General features: G+C 39.5%; 1 protein-coding gene across 4 annotated transcripts in view; it reads right to left on the bottom strand.

Moving 5' to 3' along the window:
* Positions 1–20,870, bottom strand: part of Man1a1 (mannosidase alpha class 1A member 1) — a 190,662-nt gene that overhangs the window by 25,607 nt on the left and 144,185 nt on the right. For all 4 annotated transcript variants that reach the window (XM_060373417.1, XM_060373419.1, XM_060373418.1 and 1 more), the window contains 2 exons: positions 3,770–3,893; positions 2,565–2,658 (listed from right to left, as the gene is read on the bottom strand). In XM_060373417.1, coding sequence (XP_060229400.1) covers positions 2,565–2,658; positions 3,770–3,893 — 218 coding nt within the window. The remainder of the gene's footprint in view (positions 1–2,564; positions 2,659–3,769; positions 3,894–20,870) is intronic.

Genomic DNA, 20,870 nt, shown 5'->3' with positions numbered 1-20,870 from the left:
GGAAGGCAGAGTCAAACACATTCCTGGCTAGCTGAAATTGCAGGCCAGTGAGAATCCTTATCTCAGAGAACAAGCTGGATGGTACTGAGGCACTGCTCTCGAGGTTAATCTCTGGCCTTTACACTTGTGTGCCTGTGTGCACACGGGCGCGCAGCGCCCCCAGCTGCACCCCCCCCCAGAAGCATACACCCCGGCTACATTAAAGTCTATTGAATGTCTTGTACACCTTAATATATCTTTTGATATAGCAACAAAACAAGTGGTGTTTAAAAGGTTAAAAGTGTTTTTGTTTTGTTTTGTTTTGTTTTTTTAACTAGCTACAATTCAGGGTTACAAATTATACCAGCAAACTGAAAAACTATTTTATGTGTTTATTTTTATGTGTTTATTCCATACATGTGAGCAGTGGCATGTATGTAATGCAAATCATATGCTTGCCCAGTGTCCTCACTGGCTAGAAGAGAAAGATCCCCTGGGACTGGAATTGTAGGCAGTGTGAGCCATCCGGTGGCGGTTAGGAGCTGAGCCTGGATCCTCTGTCTCTCAAGTTCTCTTAACCAAGTTCTCTCAAGTTCTCTTAACCAAGGAGTCATTTCTCCCACCCCTCATTAAAACTTTATACTCAGGTACATTAAAGTCTATTGAGTATCTTGTACGTTCATTAGATCTTTTTGTTATCTGTGACTTCATGCTAGCATCCGCTGCTTGTTTGTAAAATACTGATTTTTTTCTGAGTTATGTAGATATGCCATGTTGACACATTTCAATACACAATAAAAATGAAAAAAACACCTTTGTTAAAGTCACCAATATTATCAGGAAACTTATGGACTCAAGCTCATGGTATTACATAAAAGTTTTCTAAAATTCTAATTTTTATTTAGAAACTCAAAATTTACCATCACTGGTAAAAATACCATTTTTTCATCTTTAGGAACCAGCTACCCAGGTCCAAATAACCATTTATAAAGATGATGGCTCATGAAAGAATATTCACAATGACCCTAGAGCAAGCAGTTATATCAGTAAAAACACAACCTTGAAACACAAGATTTCTCTCATACAACTGTTCTCTTCCATCCCATGTCAGAAACGCTTCTGACACATTCATATCCTCACACAGATCCTTATGGTGCTGGTTAGTGTTGACGGTGAGCTCAGCAAGCAAGAATCACTAAGGAGACGGACCTCTCAGCATGTCTGTGATGGAGTTTCTAGATGGGGTTCACTGAAGTGCGAAGTCCCATTCTAAGTGTGAATGGCACCATCCTGTGGGCTAGGGTTCTATACTGAACAGAAAGACAAAGCAAGCTGAGCATCTCCCTGCTCCCAACACTGCCTCAAGCTCTTGCCCCCATGATGGACTCTTCAACTGAACTATGAGCCCAAATGCACCCTGTTCTCATTAAGCTGCTTTTGCCAAATATTTTATTTCAGCAAGTCATTCACAGGATCACAGTGCCATACCTGCACGTGTTGGTGTGCCCTAAATCAAAAGTCATCCCTCTGCGTCATCAAAACACTCCTAAGTGCAACTGGTATGTTTTAAATTGTAGTAGAAATGACGGTGAGCATTAGTACTCGTTGGTGTACTTGCCTTGAATCTTACCAGTTTTGCTGAATGACCAGCACTCAGCGCAAGTGCAAGTGTGCACAGGGAAAAGACAAGATTTGCCAGTATCCATATACTTTTGACTTTGTGGACAAATGAAAGGTGTCCAGGACATCCAGTGGTCTGTAGACCACACTGAGTGGGAGGATTCTTTTTAGGTGTAAGGCTTCCATATCCAGGCCGTTCCTACTTATTACCAACAGCAGACATGGGGGTTAGCATGCTTTTTTCCCCTACTAACTTGTTCTTTAAAAAGAAGTACTTATAAAAGAATAGTGAGGTATAATTACCTAAGAATATGTTATTTAATGTAAAGAAAAAAAAAGCCAAAATTACAGTACAAATTTAATGCCTTCAACACAACTAGGCATCTTACCTGCTTTCAATTGCTACTTAACCTATCACAGTCTTTCCGAATTGGCTCGAGAACGTTTGTTTTTAACAAATCCCAAGTCTTTATTATACCTCTGTTGAAAATGATCTGAAGTTAGGGCTTCTGGCATCCAAAGACCCCGTTTGACACTCATTTCTATACTAAAGGCAAGTTACTCACAAAACATCTTTATCAGGTGACGTAAATTATGAGGAGAAAGACCTCTGTCTGTGCTTCTAATTTCCTAACTCAAAGTGGAAAACAGTAGAAATGGGGTGGTCCAGCTACTACCCTGGGCAAAAGCATCAAGGACCTGCTTTTCTTCTATCCACACAGCGAGCCTGAGATAAGCCACAGCACTGGCCAGATCTTCCTTTTCTGACTGGTGGTTTCAAATATGCTTATAACAAAGTCATCAGATTTTTCAGCTGTCGGCAGAAGAGAGGTTGTGTGGTTTCCCAGCAGCGCTCTGTCTAAGGCTGGTTCTCAACATTTCTCAACAAGAGCCATGCTTGCCCTCCACTGCTTGCACAGTGCTGGGCACCAAGGAGAGAGTGAATGCTCAGCTTTTGGACTTACGTTGGCCCCACTGTCCGCTACTGGGGTTCAGATAGTTAGGATAGAGGCCTTCTGGCTTTTCCAGTTTGTTCAGCACTGTTCGAATATTCATTACCTATAAAAGAAAAGGAATTAATGTGAAAAAATCTAAGAAAAAGTTCACATGCCATTCTTTCTCTCTTGAAATGTTTTTTTCTTGGCAAGGGTAGAAAATGAAAGTGAATGCTTCAGAATTTTGTTATGACAAAATTAATAGGAATCAGTGCATATAGTCAGACATATCTAGAACCCAGGCCCCAGATCAAGACTCCCCTATCTGTATTTTAAGGCTCTATCAGTGTATAAAACTACTCTTTCTATATTTTGCACTTGAATAGGATGATATGGAAAATAAACAAGTCTAAATAGTAGGTCAAGAGAAGACAAATGCTATGGAAAATAAGAAGGAAAAGAATTATGCAAATCCCACATCGAGCTCCACCCCTCAGGGCAAGGATATTGGGAGCTGAGGCACTGAGGGATATTCAGGAGGGTAGAGGCTTCTGGCTCCCCCAGGTCTCCTTGTGCAGAGGCACACATTAGAGGTCATGGGAACACTTACAGGCCAAGAGACCTAGGAATGAAGTCTTCCTGGTCTAAATCCTACCTGTAGACCTCCCGGTGGCCACAATATGAGAAATAAGGTTCTGTTGTGATGCTATGGGCCACTCCTCTAGCTCCCCCCACCACCACAAGAGGAAGCATGAGTTCACTAAGGATGAGGTGAATGGGAAAGGGGGTAATGTGGTCTGGGGACAGTGATATATGTCCAAGGAGAATTTCGACAAAGTGAAAGAAAAGTCTGTCAGGGAATTTTGCTTTCTTCAAGGAGGTAAAAGTGAAAAGCCAAGTGGTGAGGTGCTGCAGTAATGGACAGGTTTGCTTCTTGAAATCGAATCTATTCCATGGTCACTTCATGTTTGTATAACCTTTCACATATGTGCTTCATTCGGTGTATGCAGTACTGACTATTTTTAGATGGAAACATTTTCAGACAGGCAAATAACTTGCTTAGTGTACAGCAAGCCTCACGGGGAAGGCAGGCTCTCTTACCATGAGTTACACAGTGTCATGGAAAGACTAGGTCGACAGGCTGATGAGTGACATAGGCATGTTACAAAGTTTCTTACAGTTGCACAAACCTTGTTGCTTTCCCCACGCTCTGCACCCCTGTTACCAAGACTCACCTTTTCAGCAAAGATGGGGTTTCCTGACAAGTGGCTCAAGTGCATGAACTCCAAATGCAGAGTTCCAAATTCTGCCAGAATACTGCTGCCTCCGGAGGCCCAGGGCCAGTTCCGCCCGATCCCACTAAGGAAGAGAAGACATTGAGGAATTACGCCAGGGAAGTTCCATTTCCCAAGGTTCTAAATGGCAGAAGTTGGAAAGCTCACACTTTTATTATGGAATCTCTGTAACAGTCGACTCCAGGTAACATATCACATGTTGCTTTTTTTTCTGACTACCAGTTTTAAGCTTAGACTCCTATCTTCCACTGAAACCTCAGTGTTGACTTAAATCAGAAAGTCACTGTATGTTCCACTTGGCATAGTTTGGAAGGTTCAGGTTCTCTGTAGCACACATGTCCTGATGCCACATACAGCTCTTCAACATTTTAATTGAGATTGCATGAGATTTTGATATTCACATCATACATAAAAATCTGTTTGAATAGGAGATAAGTTTCAAAGATTCCTTACTTAAGCACTCTGAGTCCTTTTCCAAATCCTCCCTCCAATTACTAGACTTTCTTATGTGTATCTTCACATTATATTTTATCTATTTTCGAAGGCACTGACTCACTTGCCTGTCGTACCTAATCTATGCTTGCGAATATAAAATCGTAATAGAAATCTGAAAGGCATGAGCTGCAAATATGTGGTTTGATGGTTTATCTCAAAAAAATAAATTTTGAAAAGAGATTTTTTCCCCCTTTAATGTGTGTTGTGAATAGTTTATGTGTGCAGTACTAGTGCATCTATCCCTAAGTGCAAATGCAGAGGCCCTTGGGACACTTGGTACTTTTCCCTATCAATTACTGTGCCTTACTGCCTTGGGGACAGGATCTTCTGCTAAACCTGGAGGAAGGCAGAGATCCCCTTGCCTTTCTTCCCCACAGTGCTGCGTTCATGGAACTATGGAGTCACAACCATATGTAGGCTTTTTATATAGGTGGTGGGATTTGTGCACCATGTATTCTTATCCACTGAGATGTCATCCCAGCCCCAAGGATGAAGGGACTCTTGAGATATGATCAGACTCTTGGGTATGGTTTGTTTCTGGAGAAACACTTCAAGACACATATGATAATTCAAATACAGTTAAATATATTCCTCATTGATAATTCTAATTTCTATACCTGCAAATGCACATCCTGGTTTTGGTTCAGGCTGATATTTGTTGCACATTATTTGATACAAAATAGCTAATATGAATGGCTCTGGCTTATTAGCATGCTAAGACAACAAATCACGTTCCTCAAAGACTTCAGAGAACATTAGGAAGCAAGTATTTGAGCAGAAAAAAAATTCCAGTAGTGTTTGCAAATGCTGAGGTAAATGTGAGAAGGGTTCCTGGAGTGTCTTGCATAAGAGTGTACAGTGCAACACCATAGGCATTACAGGAAGCCTCCTCTGAACCCAGAGTTGAATCTGAAAGAGTACGAGCTGGGGAGGAAAGAGCAGTGAGAAAGACAAACTGGGCATGTGCTCACAGAAGGTATGTAGGGCAAGGATGTGGGGACAGAGGTGGCAGGCACAATGGCTGTCACACCTGAGCCTGAAGGTCTGCTGGAAGGCTGGTTTTCCTCTTTTGAACAGAGATCCTTTCTAAGTGTTCTTTGTGATGCCCCCAAACTTCTAAGCTCCCCTTTTTTACATGGGTACACCTTGCTAACCCTGTCACTGCCTCTAGTGCTAGACCACTGAAGAATACGGAAACTACATGATGAAGAAGCTGGGCAAGGGAAACCCTGCTCCAGCCTCACGCTTATTCTCTCTCCATTTAGAGGCAAATTCAGGCTTTGTTTTAAAGTTCACAAGATGGTTGATGCCATCTTGTTTTATTGGGATGACCCAATAAAATGGAAAACGGAGAATAAAAACCTTAAATTCATTTGTTTTAGACAATGTCCTAAATTTTCAGTTCTTTTAGAATATTAGCTATTCTTACTTTATAGTTAGTTTAATAAAAGGGATGTCAAATTGCCCAAATGGAATGGAAAGCAACCTTCAAATTTTGTTAACGCATGGTAAATGCGTGTAGCAATTGGCCATTTGTTATTATGACATAGCAACATTTTTATTCTACATGTCATCCCTAAACAAAGCCAAATCTATTAAGCAATACTACAAAATCCTTGGTTGAGGAGAAACGTTAAAAACTAATTTGTAACATAAGGCCATATCAGGATAAGATACATGGAGAGCATCATCCTGGAGAAGGAAGAAAAGAGGATAGAGTGAAGAAGTCCAGTCCACTTCCCAGAATCTAAGGAACTTTTCTTGTTTTTTTCCTCACTGCAGGGGATTAGAACATGTGGAGGCATACTCCGAAGTACCACTTAAAATAATCTAAATGCGCTAAATCAAACTCAAATTTATTTAGTATCCAGACATATGTTCCTTAAAATTTATGTGATGGGTCAAGAGAAAACTAACCATTTCTTCATATGTTACATGCTTTTTCTGGTATTCACATGAGAAGGAAAACCACATTCGTTTCTATTTATGCTGAATTATGTGAGGAACAAGAACATAGGAAGCACACATCATGCTAAAAGAAAGGCAACTGGGTTTAGGATTAACGTGTATATGAAAGAACAGCTTTGGTTATCTCTCAGCCCATAGAATTAATGTATTTCAGTAAAAAGTATTTATAAGATAGATCTCTGTGCTGGTTCTTAAATATGCAACTGGGAAGTAACTGAAGAAGTTGGAGAGGACACAGCTCAATCTAGATCTCATAGAGAACCATAAAGACCAGCAGATTGACCTGGAGAGAGAATGGATTGCACACCGTGTGATGAGGACCTGTGTGACCCAGGGATATGCTCGCTTCCACTCTGGTGACCATGTAACTGAAACTCAAATTTTGGTCACTCAGAGAGGGATGAGTAGAAAACTTTCTAAGACTGTTTTACTTAGCATTTCAAAAAAGACAGGGCCTAGCCTACAGTGACATGGAACTCACTTTGAAGATTAGGCTGACCTTGAACTGTGACCCCTGTTCCCCAAATGACTGGGCTATAGATTCGTACCACCATGCCTAGTTGCAAGGTCCCCCTCACTCCAAATTCTGAGTGTAGTGATGAATCTATGCATTCATAAAGCTAAAATTCCTACATGGAACATGGGCATTTATCATTAAAATAGGGGGGACTGTGACAGGGAAAACGAGGCCAAGGAGAGGTCTGCTTTCTTGATTTAGGGTATCTTGGGTATCTTGCTATTTAAGCCTAACATTCTAGTTCTTCAATCCAAAATTACTCTTATCTATAGGAATAGGGTATTTAAAATGCCCTTAATGTTGTTACATTATGAGGGTGTTTTAAAGGCTCAGTTGTGTTCTTTATCTAGTCTGTTTTTACAAACATGAATAATATTCTAGAAAATATGTTACAGACAAAATAATAGCTTTTGTTAAAAAACTATTAGCTTTGCAAGTCAAGCCTGAAAGGGAGGGCCATTTAAATATTCCCAACCTTGTTATAATGTCTGCATTTTAAGCCAAAAATGATGAGTCGGCATATAGAAATGTGTACACAAAAGGCAATTTACATGATCTGGGCAGCTGCCAAAGGTTTGGTTCAAAGAATCCTGGAACAGAACTTTAGACTGCTGTGTCCCTCCAGTTTCACATACTTCTGTTTCTTCCACTTTAAGCAAGAGTATTATTTAATATGCATATTTCAACTTTTACTTGGCTTCACTTTCCAATATTCTACTAAGGTCATCGGTATTTGAAAATAAAACTTATAGCAAAAATAGTTGATCTCAGTAAGTGAAAATAAGAAACTCTTTAAAAAAGAATGGGTCTTTTGAAAAATATTGAATATAATACTATTTTTTTCCTATAGAGTTTATATAGTTTATTAGCAGTGGCAATACATCCTGATCCTATTGTACTCAAAGCATTAAGGGGTGATTATTTACTGACCTCATAGCTCTGAAGTACAGTGGACTTCACATCCTTTTTATTGCCTGTGAATCATAGTTAATAGAAGCAGAGGAAAGACCCACATCACTAATGACCCCCTTCTACTCATGGCTGAATCCCACGGAGATATGCTAAGTCTTCCTAGAGCCTGTAATGATCTAACTGGCTGGAGGATCATTCTGGATTTATGGTTCATCTTTTCAAAATCATGTTAAATGCAGGTAATCTCAGGGAACTACATTTTATAGTCACTACCCAGATAAAATTGGGTCGGTAACACATATTGTTGGCAATGTAGTGCGATCACATATAACAAATGCAGAATTTAGAGAGCAGAAATATAAACAAATATATAAAAAGCATTAAACAGCTATACAGTGTCCATTAGCTATGACTTTCAATTTAGCCTTCCTGTGGCTTCTTATTCTACACAAAATGGAAAACAAAGCAATTTTCATTTTTTAAAAAAAGAATAAAATAAAAACTTTGTGAGTATTCTTGTCTGAGTGATTTCTGATTCGCTGAGCAAAGAATCAACTTTCTTTAAATTAACAGTCTACAATGCAGCTTACTCCTTGGGGTGATGGAGTCATCAGTCTTGGGAAGAAAACTTCACCAGATCCTACATATTACTCTAAAGTTTTATGAATGCAAATGGCATGGCCAACAGGGAATAAATGAATAAAACAGGGGAAATTAATCTGACATTATTCCTTTTAGATTTTTAGCACAAATTAGGAAAGAAAAATTAGAAATTTCATCAATAATTGTTTCATTTAGCTGTATCCTCAAAGCTAATCGATTTAGAGATGTGGCAATTTCAGCTACATGGACTGATGCCTACTTCCTGCCAAGGTCTGCAGAGTGCTGAGAGCTCAGCAAAAGCTGCATCCCACAGGTCAAGACTCTCCCAAAGTCCATCATAGAAAATCCAATGGAGAGGACCAAATCCTCAGGGAAGAGTGGCTGATTCAGGGCAGCCATTTGACTAAACCACTCATAAACGCAGCTGCTACCTCTAAGTAGCAGCAAGAGGGTGCTTAAACCTCTCAAGAGTTTCCGGGCAAGACTTTTCACAATGTCCAACATAACACTTGAAATCTGTTATATTCTACCCAATTTCATCATAGATAATTACTTGAGATTATTTTAATTTATTCTGATTCCTAATATTCTTCTTTGTGTTTTGTTATCTAAATTTGGGGTTGGGAGCTGGAAGTTACAAAGATGGAGGTGCTAAGAAACACCTCTCAAAGAACCTTCTTCTGTGATCCCAAGAGGCCATAAGTCTTTTTTTTTTTTTTCCGCTTATCCCTTGGGTAGGATCTCTTTGCTAACTGCTGTCAAGGGACAACAGATCAGGTGAGTTCAGCTTTCTCTAGATTCTTGAGTGAACTGGTATACCCTATTACTGGGTTCAAAAAACATTACCAAAGGGGCTAGAAGAACTCACAAGAAGATATTCTAGTGCATGTTGGATGTATGGGTGTGCAAGTGTTCTCTATTTTACTTTAAGGAAAAATAGGATCATTAAGTACCTGTTGTATTCCTTTCAATTTCTATGCCAAATGATGCACATACTCATTTTTGTAGAGTGCGGTTTCTTACTGAAAGAATATCCTGTCATTAGTTTAATTTTCTGCAACAAGGACTCTTTGTATAGGTTTGGCTGGCCTGGAACTCAATAAGTAGATCAAGTTGGTCTTTAAGGCAGACCCACCTGCCAATACCTCTTCAACTCCTGATACTAAAGGCTGCTACTTTTGTCTTGTATGGCTGACTTAAAACCCACACTATTGATGGACATTATTTATCTCTTTATTTTCTATTTTGTATTTTTCTACTTCTGTATATTCATATTTTTAATTTTCTATTATTTCAAAACAAATAAATACAATGATTTCTTGTCACTATCACTAGTTCAATGATATGTCCAGTTGGACCTTTTAAAATGAACTCATTTTCATATATTAATGACTACACAGTCTCTACCTGGAAGATGTTAGTTTAATTATTTAAACTGATAAAGATGACTGATTTGGGAATGTAAAACAAAGTTGTGAATGGTCATTCTGATGTCTTGTCATAAACACAGGCATCTAGAACTCATGGGATTTCTTCCCATCATCTGTTGTAAAGCATGGCATTAAGTCCTTGAAATTGAAGCAGATTAACTACCCTGTTCATTTGTCCAGACACTTCACAATGGAACAGAAGCATGCTACAGCCCATCCTTTGGAAACAGCCTCCTGCTCAAGTGGGTCTCCAGTCTGACCCTTAAAATTCTCCCACACTTAGCTTTTCAATCGTTCCATTACTCTGGTTTACCCATACTACCACTTCAAGACAGTACTTGTTTACCTGAGAGTCACCCACGGGATAAAGAGTTAAGTCAGTAGAGATTCCAGGCTTCTAACAATTCCCCAATTTCTGTAGCACTGTCTCTTGCTGCTACAGAGGGGATGTAGCCAGTACCTCTTACTCCTACTAGCTGTCAAGATCTTCAGAGACAGAAATTTCTGATCTACAGCATGAGCATAATCCTAGTTTACTACGCTGCCAAGAAACAGAGGTGCCCAAAGAATAATTTTTTAAACAAAACAAAACAAAATGTTATGCTGTTGGTTTCCACCACAAAGTTGATTTTAAATGATGTAATACTGTATCTGTTGTTACTATATAGGTATGCTCTGACAATCAGTTAAAGTACAAACTAGAGGTCAGCGGGATGGATCAATGGGTAAAGGTATCTGCAGACTAGTGTGTTGTGTGGAGTTCAATCCCTAGGAAGGAGAGAACCGAATCACAATTTGGCTTCTGTCCTGTACTCATGCACTGAGTTACTCATTTGTGCATTTGCAATCACACGTAGACACGTACATACAGACACAGACACACGCACGATAAATAAAAATGCAATAAAAACAATGACACAAAGCAAACAAGCATATGGTCAAGTAAACAAAAATACTAGTTAACTGATTTCTTGAAAATACTTAATAACTTTTGCTGGGGCATGTGGTCCTTGTAATTATGAATCATATCAATGGTAAACATGCATGAGCTTCACTTTTCTATTTCTATAAGTGCATAAGATACTCTTCCATTATGTCTACCCCCACTTTTAATAATTAGGGGTGTTTTACTTATTCCATGAAGAGTTGAAGGTCTGCATCATTCACCTAGGACAGGTATAGCAATGGAGCAATTGCTATTGGAAAGAATAAATTGCTATCACTTTTGCCAAAATTAATGTTAGTCTTTGGCAGAAAAACTTGATCTATCATGATACTATTAAATGACTTTGTTCAACAGGCAAATAAAATAAAATAAAATAAAATAAAATAAAATAAAATAAAATAAAATAAAATAAAATAAAATAAAATAAATGCTTCCAGATAGCCTTTGCCAAACCCAGGGAGTGGGGCTGAGCCAGTCAGTCAACTCTAACTTATTGAGAGCTCACTCCCTGCCAACCAATGTGTGATACACAGCAAACTCTATGGAAAATAGGCCTAGTCTTTTTAAAGTCAGTCTGGCCTTCACAGAAAATGTTGAGGGCTGAAGTCTCAGCTGCAATTCAATTAAGTTTTTGTCCAGTCAACTAAGCTGAAAACACAGTTTTGGGGGAACCATTTCCATCTTTCCTATAAGCATTCCTTGAGATCTTTATTTGAGAAATCAAATGGGTTCTAATTATATTTTTATAAAAGTATGCTTTTCTGTAAGACAATATCTGATACCTTATTACTGAACTCAGTAGATCCCCATTGTTGGTTTATTTACAGATATTAGACTTTTGGGAGTAAGTGGAGGGGAATTCCTTCTTTGATGCCTATTTTTAAGACAAGATCAGCAAACTGAATGTTGAAGAATCTATAGTGAGAAAATAAAAATACTGCAATTGTTCTTTAAATTCACAAATGATGAACTAATTGCAAAAACGGTTCAAGAAAACAGATGCTGTTTAGATAATCAGCACTAGTAATTAGAGTGTTCTTTTTAAGCTGTGTTATACAAGCTTACCCATTTCTGTTAACATAGAAAGTAAATATAACAAAGAGAAGAAACAGAACTATTAATTAAACCATCTTATAATTTAAATTGGTAGCTTTCCTTATATTTGAATTTTTATGTGGAAAGAATACTCAGTATGGGCCCGGTATATGGTGGGAACAAAAAGATCTGGGGCAGGACTTGGTTGGTAAAGTGCTTACCTTCCAGGTGTGAAGACCTAGGTCTGGGTCCCTTAAAAGTGTACAAAAAGGTGGGTGTTGTGATTCATGCCTTAACCCCAGCCTTGACCACATGGGAAGTGGAGACAGGTGTATTCCAGAAAGATCGCTGTCCAGTCCACCCAGTCTAGTGTACTTGAAATTCCAGGCCAATGAGAGACTTGTCTCAGACACAAGGTAGAACTCACGTGAGGAGTGACCCCTGAGGTTGTCTTCTGACCCTCCCCCTGCACGCACGCACACACACACACACACACACACACACACACACACACACACACACAAAGGGTGGGGAGTAGAGATAATGAAAACTGTCCACAGCTTGCACTTTGGAGGCTGTTAGTACATTTTGAAATAGTTTGGTAAATTAGACAAGAGTTATGACAAAGAGTAAAGAGGTCAATGAAGACTGCAGAGCCCAACCATAAAGAAAGGTATTCTTCTCAACAGAATAAGAATTACCAGCATACAACCAATGGCAGCCCTGCTTTGCCCCCAGGAACTTCTGTATATAACTTAGAGTCATTGCCTCAGGACAGTCTGCCATGTATCATAACACAAAACAGTTTTGTGACACCTTGTGTGTTTAATTTTTCATGCTTAGTTTACCTCCTAACTGGAGACAAAGATCAAAGACAGGAGGACACATCTGTTTTCTTTAACCCCATTTCTCCTCTGCATAACAATTGTTGCATTTCTATATGGCAGCCATTAATCCATGTCTAACATAATAATCCTTAATGTTTTCTATCAAAGTTAGGAAGTACTTCAATCAAGATGTACTACTCACAGAAAACATTTTTCCTATATATTGGCAACCTACACATTTAATTTACAAGTTTTCATATTTCCAGTGATTAAAGATTCTTTATATTATTGGGAAAATAATGAAAATGCAGTTAAGCTTCAGCAACTTGAATAAAGGAAGAATCATCGAAATATTTTTATGTGCTTAATTTTTGATAAGAGAAGAAAAATAGAAGGAAACAAGCAAAGCCTTCTTCCTGTATTTCCTGTGAATGGAGATATGTCTTCATGTGACAGCAGGTGAAGGCGCATTGCAAAGCCTGTGGGAATTCTCACACTGTGACCTTTAACCTTTGGATGTGGACTAGTTACAGGCACAGAGTTCTAAGGAGTGTGGAAATGCAAGCATGAACTCCAGACATGTTGGTTCTAACAAGCCAACATGACTTTTGTACATAGATCTGGCTTGAGAAAGACTACTGTGAAATAAAATGGAGGAACCCTGGGCTTCTGGGTCTATTCCTGGTACAACATATCTTATGATTGCGGTAAATGCCTGATTTTTTTCCTTGAATGTCAATTTAAGAACAAAAACGGTGTTTATGGGCTATTTTTTCCTTCATTCAAAATGAGAATGCTTTCTTAGATCCCATGAGGAAAATGTACATTCTTAGAATTTCAGATTACCTACTTCAGTTAATAGCAGAATGCCAATGTGAAAAATAGCACAATTATCTTATAATGTGAAATGCTAAGAAGAAAATAAAGTAAGATGATGGGATGGAGGCCGGTGGGCAGCTTCTGTGGGCGGTTTTCTGGAGAGAGCCCATGGTAGGGAACACTTCCATCCTGGTCATTGGATGGGCCTGCTGTTACAGACCACAGGCATGTTTCTCCCCATGTCCTCAGATGGGCACAAACGCAAAACATAACACCACACTGCTGGATGTATGGAACGAAGATGGGCAGTGAAGGCATCCAGCACCAGGGATCTTCGAGAGCTGATAAACAGGCATATCACACAGAGCCCAGAGTCCAGGGCAAGATCTTGCATTTATTCTAAGTACAATGGGAAGTCATTTTTAGTGGGGGATGAAATCAGATCTGCATTTAAAAGCCCACCTCATGGACTGCAGAAAGAAGGGGCTGAATGAAAACAAGATGGGAAATAAATATGAAAATTATGCCAAAAAATCTACAGATTCAACACAATTTCCATCAAAATGCCAACACAATTCTTCACAGACCTTGAAAGAAAGATTCTTAACTTTATATGGAGAAACAAAAAACTCAGAATTTCCAAAATGATCCTGTACAACAAGCAGAGCATCTGGAGGTATCTCCATCCCTGATCTCAAGCTGTATTACAGAGCAACAGTAATAAAAACTGCATGGTATTGGCATAGAAGCAGAAAGGTGGATCAATGGAACCAAATAGAAGACCCAGAAATGAATCCACACACCTATGAACACGTGATTTTTGACAAAGAAACCAAAACCATTCATTGGAAAAAAGACAGCATCTTCAACAAATGGTGCTGGTCCAACTGGATGCCTACATGCAGAAAAATAAAAATAGATCCATATTTAACACCCTGCACAAAACTAAAATCCAAGTGGATCAAAAACCTCAACATAAAACCAAATACACAATTAATAAAAGTTAAAAAAAACAAAAACAAATACACTAAATCGGTTAGAAGAAAAAGTGGAGAAGAGCCTGGAGACAAATTCCTGAACAGAAAACCAACAGCAAAGGCTCTAAGAACAACAATCAATAAATGGCACCCCATGAAACCAAAAAGCTTCTGTAAAGCAAAGGGCACTGTCATCAGAACAAAATGATAGCCTACAGACTGGGAAAGGATCTTCACCAACCCTATATCTGACAGAGGGCTGATATCCAGAATATATAAAGAACTCAAGAAGCTAAAAGGCTTTCTTCTATTCTGGCTCTAGCTGGTGGGCTAACATGACACCATTTAAGAAGATGGAAAATTCTGGGTTGATTATATATATTTGTCATCCTGGCTACTACCTGAGACATTTAGAAAGTAGATTACAAGTTCAAGGCCAGGTTGGACAACTCACTAAGACCTCCAGCTATATAAATCAAGCAATCCAATTTAAAAAATGGGGTATGGAGCTAAACAGAGAATTATCTGTAGAAGAATACAGAATGGCAGAGAATCACTTAAATGTTCAACGTCCTTAGCCATCAGAGAGTTGCAAATCAAAACGACCCTGAGATTTCACCTTACACTCATCAGAAGGGCTAAGATCAAAAACTCATGTGACAACACAGGCTGGAAAGATTGTGGAGAAAGGGAAACCCTCCTCCATGGCTGGTGGGAATGTAAATTTGTACAACTACTTTGGAAATCAATCTGGCACTTTCTCAGACAACTAGGAATAGTGCTTCCTCAAGATCCAGCTATACCACTCCTAGGCATATATCCAAAAGAGGATCAAGTATACAACAAGGACATCTGCTCAACCATGTTTGTAGCAGCTTTATTTGTAATAGCCAGAACCTGGAAACAACCCAGATTTCCCTCAGTTGAGAAATGGATACAGAAATTGTGGTACTTTCACACAATGGAATACTACTCAGCAATTAAAAACAAGGCAATCATGAAATCTGCAGGCAAATGGTGGGATTTAGAAAAGATCATCCTGAGTTAGGTATCCTGGGAGCAGAAAGACACACATGATATATACTCACTTATAAGTGGGTACTAGACCTATAAGATGGGATAAACATAGTAAAATCTACACACCTAAAGAAGTAAACAAGAAAGAGGACCTGGGGTTAGATGATCAATCCTCACTTAGACAAATGGGATGGACATTGGAAGTAGGAGAAAACAAGTCACAGGACAGGAGTCTACCACGGCAGGCCTCTGAAAGACTCTACCTAGCAGTGTATCAAAGCACATGCTGAGACTCATAACCACACCTTCAGCAGAATGCAGGGAATCATACGATAAAAGGGGGAGTTAATGTGATTGGGAGAGGACAGGAGCTCTACAAGGACAAACTATATCAGGGCACGGGAGATACGGAAGGGAGGGTGAGATTGGGAGGGAATGAGTGAGGGATTAGAGCTGGGATACAAAGTAAATAAACTGTGATTAATATAAGAAATAAAAATTATTAAAAAAAGAGAAAATTATGCAGGTAGCAGAGGATGGGGGCCTGGATTAGTAGCTAAAGCCAGAGATAGATAAGAAAATTGGGGTTACCAGTTTCCAGGAAGAAGTAGATCTGGTGCGAAGGGAAGCTTTCTTCTATTCTGGCTCTAGCTGGTGGGCTAACATGACACCATTTAAGAAGATGGAAAATTCTGGGTTGATTATATATATTTGTCATCCTGGCTACTACCTGAGACATTTAGAAAGTAGATTACAAGTTCAAGGCCAGGTTGGACAACTCACTAAGACCTCCAGCTAAAAAAAACACAAAGCAAAACAAGGGAGGCGATAGGTTAGAGGGAGAGTGCTTTGATGGCATCTACAGGCCTCTAGGTCCAATGTCCAATACAGAAAAACAAAATATTAATAAAAAGGAAGATTGAGGTAGACACCAGTAGAACAAACCATTCTGTGAGTTAGATTTTCTACAAAAGTTCATTGCAATTATGAGTATAAAATCAAGTTTGGGCACTTGAAATTTTCCCTTTTTAGTTTTCTTATATAGATGAATTTATTCAGTTGGAAGGACCCTTGTTTGGCAACAGCTTTTCAGAAATTATTTAAGGATAATGAAAATAATATGCATATGGCAGAAAACTGAAAAAGATATAAAAAATATGTAACAGAACTGCATCTCCCTCATACAGTAGATCCTGTTGTCACTTCTGAGTAAATGCCAACACAGCTTAACAAAATTCCTCCCTCTCAGTTTCCTACTGCATGGTCATGTAACAACAGTGACAAATTAAAATGTATTGTATGTTGACTGTGTACAGTACACCATGTTTCAGGGGAAAGGTGAACTATTTTCCCATTCTAGCTCATCACAGCCACATCATAGTCCAGTGTGCAGATACACTCTGTGTGTGCTTGTGGATGTGTATGTGTTTGTGGATGTGCCTGCCTTTGCAGTTGTGCATGTGTCTGTTTGATATCGACCTTGGGTGTCATTCCTAATGTTCCATACATCCTGTTTTATAGTACTGGGACTCCCACTGGCCCAGAATTTGCCAATTAAGCTACACTGGCTGGCCAGCAAGCTCCAGTGAGCCACCTCTTTCTGCATCTCTTGAGCTGGGATTACAAGCATGTGGCACTATGCTCAACTTCTTAATGTGGGTTCTGGGATCCAACTCTGACCCTCATGCTTGTGTGGGAAGCACTTTATTGACTGAGCTTCCCAACCTTGACATTTTTCATTTCAAGTTTTGCTCTCATAGATAATGTTGCTAGTGAGTAGGTCTTCAGAAATAAGGTCCCATAAGTGGAATTGCAGGGCACAGAGAATGCATTTAAAATTAAGTGATTCCTAACCAATAACTTTCTTCTAAAGCTTCTCCCCACATAATCTACATATGCAATAGAATGGCCCAGCTGGTCATTAGTCGGGAATTTGTCTAATTTTAAAAACTTCCTCGGTCTTGTAGGCTAGAAAGCAACACCAAGTGTGTTCCTCACTTGTATTTCTTTATTATATCCTTCCAATGTTTAATGAACAGTTCACTTTTTTTTGAGAAGTATGTTTAGAACTTTTTTCCTATAGGTGGTATTGTCTCCTTTACTTTTATTTTAATTTGGAATAAATTAAAAATGCTCATTTTAGTGAGGAAGGCAATGAATAAATGATTTTTGGAAGAGAGCAATATTGTATTCTTCTTTATCTGTATTTAGCCCTGTACCTCCACTAGGCAATTCTACCTAACAATATTTCTATTGACTTTTCAGACCAATAGATTAACATATCCTGTTATGTTAATCTGTTTGGCTAGATGGTTCCCACTAAAACAGGCTCAAGTATGCTTGGCCTCCAATGTAAGGTCTGTTTTGTGGGCAATGACTGGATCATGTGAGTTCTGGCTAATGGAGAATCAGGACTTCGAGGTCATTCTTAGCTAATAAGTATGAGTCAGCTTGGATTACATGGGATCCTGTCTCAAAACAAAACCAAAACCCAAACCAAAACACTGACAAAAATATTCATGCTATTTTACATGGCAATGCAAAATTTACTGGGAATAAACTCAAACTACAGAGCATTCGAGTTATGTTCTGGAAAACAAAACAACAAAACAAAACAAAACTTATGTATACTTTGCCCATACCCCAATACTTTGCCTACATGTAAAGGGGGTGGACTCTTTTTTGTTGTTGTTGTTGTTGTTTTTTATTTTTTATTTTTTCAATGCAGTTTATTCAGGAACCTTGAACAATCATCTGACGCTGGGGAAAGCCAGCCCACAGCTTAAATAGCCTCTGGGTAGCCAACCCCAGCGTGCCACGTGGGCAATGCAGATAGGTCCACATACATGGAAGCAAGCCAGATCCTCAGCCTTAGCCAAATGTGGAGTTGTTCGTGACAGAGAGCACTCACCATCGGGAAGGTGGAAGGCGGAAACCAGCCTTTTTTTTTTTTTTTTTTTTTTTTTTTTTCTGTGTAATAGCCCTGGATGTTTTGAACTCCGCTTTGTAGACCAGGCTGGTCTTGAACTCAGAGATCTACCTGCCTCTGCCTCCCAAGTGCTGGAATTATAGGTGTGCACCACCAGCATCTGGCAAAGTTGTGGGCTCTTAAATCTAATGTACAAAGTTTCAACCAGCATTCAAGGCTACAACATGCATAGTATTGACTGCTTTTAGCCAGATTTGCAGTGAGAATCATAAACAAACAACAGAGTGAGAACATTTTAATTATTTGGCTGCAAAATAAGTGTCAATGAAAGTATCTCAGCCAAAGACATTCATGCCACTAAAAAGGCTCATACTTTTCAACAGACTAGTAGGAAGGATGCTTAGGTGATACCTGAGGAATTCTTTATAGCTTCCACCCCCTCAAAGGTCTGGAACATAAATTAACTGAAAGACTTTCTTGTAATAGGGAGAGTGCCACTACTTAGGATGCTTAGGATTTTGTTTTCTGGGATTCATTTCATGGTACCCAGCTACTCACAGGCCACTATAGTGAAGGTTCCAAGGGAGCTTGACTATATCTCGAGGTGGTGGCAGATCACAGAATTGGCCATATGTTTCTGTGTTGGTGGGCATATATAATACAAAAGGCTCCATGGAAACTTCCACCAGACTTCATAAGAAGGCCTGTGAGGCTCAGTGCTTTGTGGCCATCTCCTAAGAGGCTGAAGCTATGAGAATGATAATGAGGCAGCAATGGACACAGCCCCCTCCCAGAAGTTACATGTCCATAATGCAGAGTGTCTCCAAGGGAAAAACAAGGGCGTAAGGAAAGCCTGTGTAGGGCAGTCGTCATGTGGGTTGAAGCTAGTAGGTCTATTTGCATGCCTGCCGTGCCACACACGGAACTGCTGGATTTAATGCTTGTTCTCATAGGTTCAGGCTTGTTACTTTCTATGTCCCATTTCTCTCCACTTAAAAATGGAAATATTTGTACCATATTGTATGTTTGAAGTATATAACTTTTTCTTTTCTTTTCCTTTTTTTTTTTTTTTCTGACTAGGGTTTGCAGCAGAGTTTGCCTTGAGTCTCAGAGGACACTCTGGACTTGACCTTTGGAGCAATGCTGAGATCTGAGGCACTTTGTAGATGGACTAAATGACACCTTTCATTCTGAGATGATCATAAAGGCCCAGTAGTGCAGAATGTTATGGTTTAAACATCACATATTCTCACAAAAAGGCTCCTGAGACAAGCTGGAGACCTGTGACAGAGTGGGTTCCTAGGAGGTTATAGGGGTTACTCTAATTGAGACCCCAGCTGTGGAGGGCATAGAGACTGAAGGGGCACCTCTTAGCAAGGCAGGACTTCCAGTGACGGGGAGGGGACATCAACCAACCCACAAAACCTTTGATCCAAAGTTTACCCTGGATGTGTAGGAATAAAGATGGAACAGAGAACAAAGGAATGGCCAGCCAATGACTGGCCCAACCTGAGACACACCCCAGAGGAGAGAGCCAACCCCTGACATTATTAATGATACCCTGCTATTCTTGCAGATAGGAGCCTAGCATGACTGTCCTTTGAGAGGCTACATGCTACAGCAGAAGGAAACAGATGCTGAGACCCACAGCCAAACATTAGGCAGAGCTAGAAGAGTCTTGTGGGGAAGTGTGGAGAAGGACAGAAGGTGCCAGAGTGGATAAGAACCCCTCAAGAAGACCAACAATGTCAACTAACCTAGGCCCATAGGGTCTTACAAAAACTGAAGCATCAACCAAAGAGCATGCATGGCCACAACACATAAGTAACTGATGGGCAGCTTGATCTTCATGTGGGTCTTCAACAAGGGGACCATGGGTTGTATCTTACATGGACTCAGTTACCTGCTTTTGGATCACTTTCCCCTAGCTGGGCTGCTTTGTCCAGCCTCAGTGGAAGAGGGTATACTAAGTCCTGATGCTATTTGATGAGCCAGGGTAGGTTTGTAAGGGGGGGTGGCTCCTGGTTTCTGAGAAAGGGGAGAAGAATAAAGGGAAAGGGGAGAAGAATAAAGGGAAAAGGGAGGGAAGATGGGACCAGGAGAAGAGGAGAGAGGGGTTTATGATCAGAATGTAAAATGAATAATTCATAATTAATTCATTAATTAAAAAAAAGCTCATATGTTGAAGGTTTGGTCCCTAATGCATTGTTTCAAGGTATAGGTTTGAGTAAATTATTGGATAAGAAGGCCATTGACCTAATTAAAAATTAATCTGATGAATTTATAATTTTATGTTACTTAAGGGGATGTTGTTGGAAACTAGTCGTTCAGGAGTTGGTGGAGGAAGCAGGTGACTGGGAATATGCCACTAGAAAGTACATGCTGTCTGTGCTACTTACCTCTCTGTTTCTCAGTGGCCTTTGTTACTGTGATCTGTCACCATGATGTGTCTCATCACAGGCTAACAGTAAGACAGTCAGCTTATGCTGGCCTGGACCATTTGAAACATTGGGCCAAACATCAGTTCTCTTATTCTCCTAAGAATTTTTTCCCTCATGTTTTTGTC

Source organism: Meriones unguiculatus, chromosome 20 (assembly GCF_030254825.1).
Source record: "Meriones unguiculatus strain TT.TT164.6M chromosome 20, Bangor_MerUng_6.1, whole genome shotgun sequence".
NCBI classification, from domain to species: domain Eukaryota; kingdom Metazoa; phylum Chordata; class Mammalia; order Rodentia; family Muridae; genus Meriones; species Meriones unguiculatus.
This window is presented reverse-complemented; position numbering and strand designations above follow the sequence as displayed.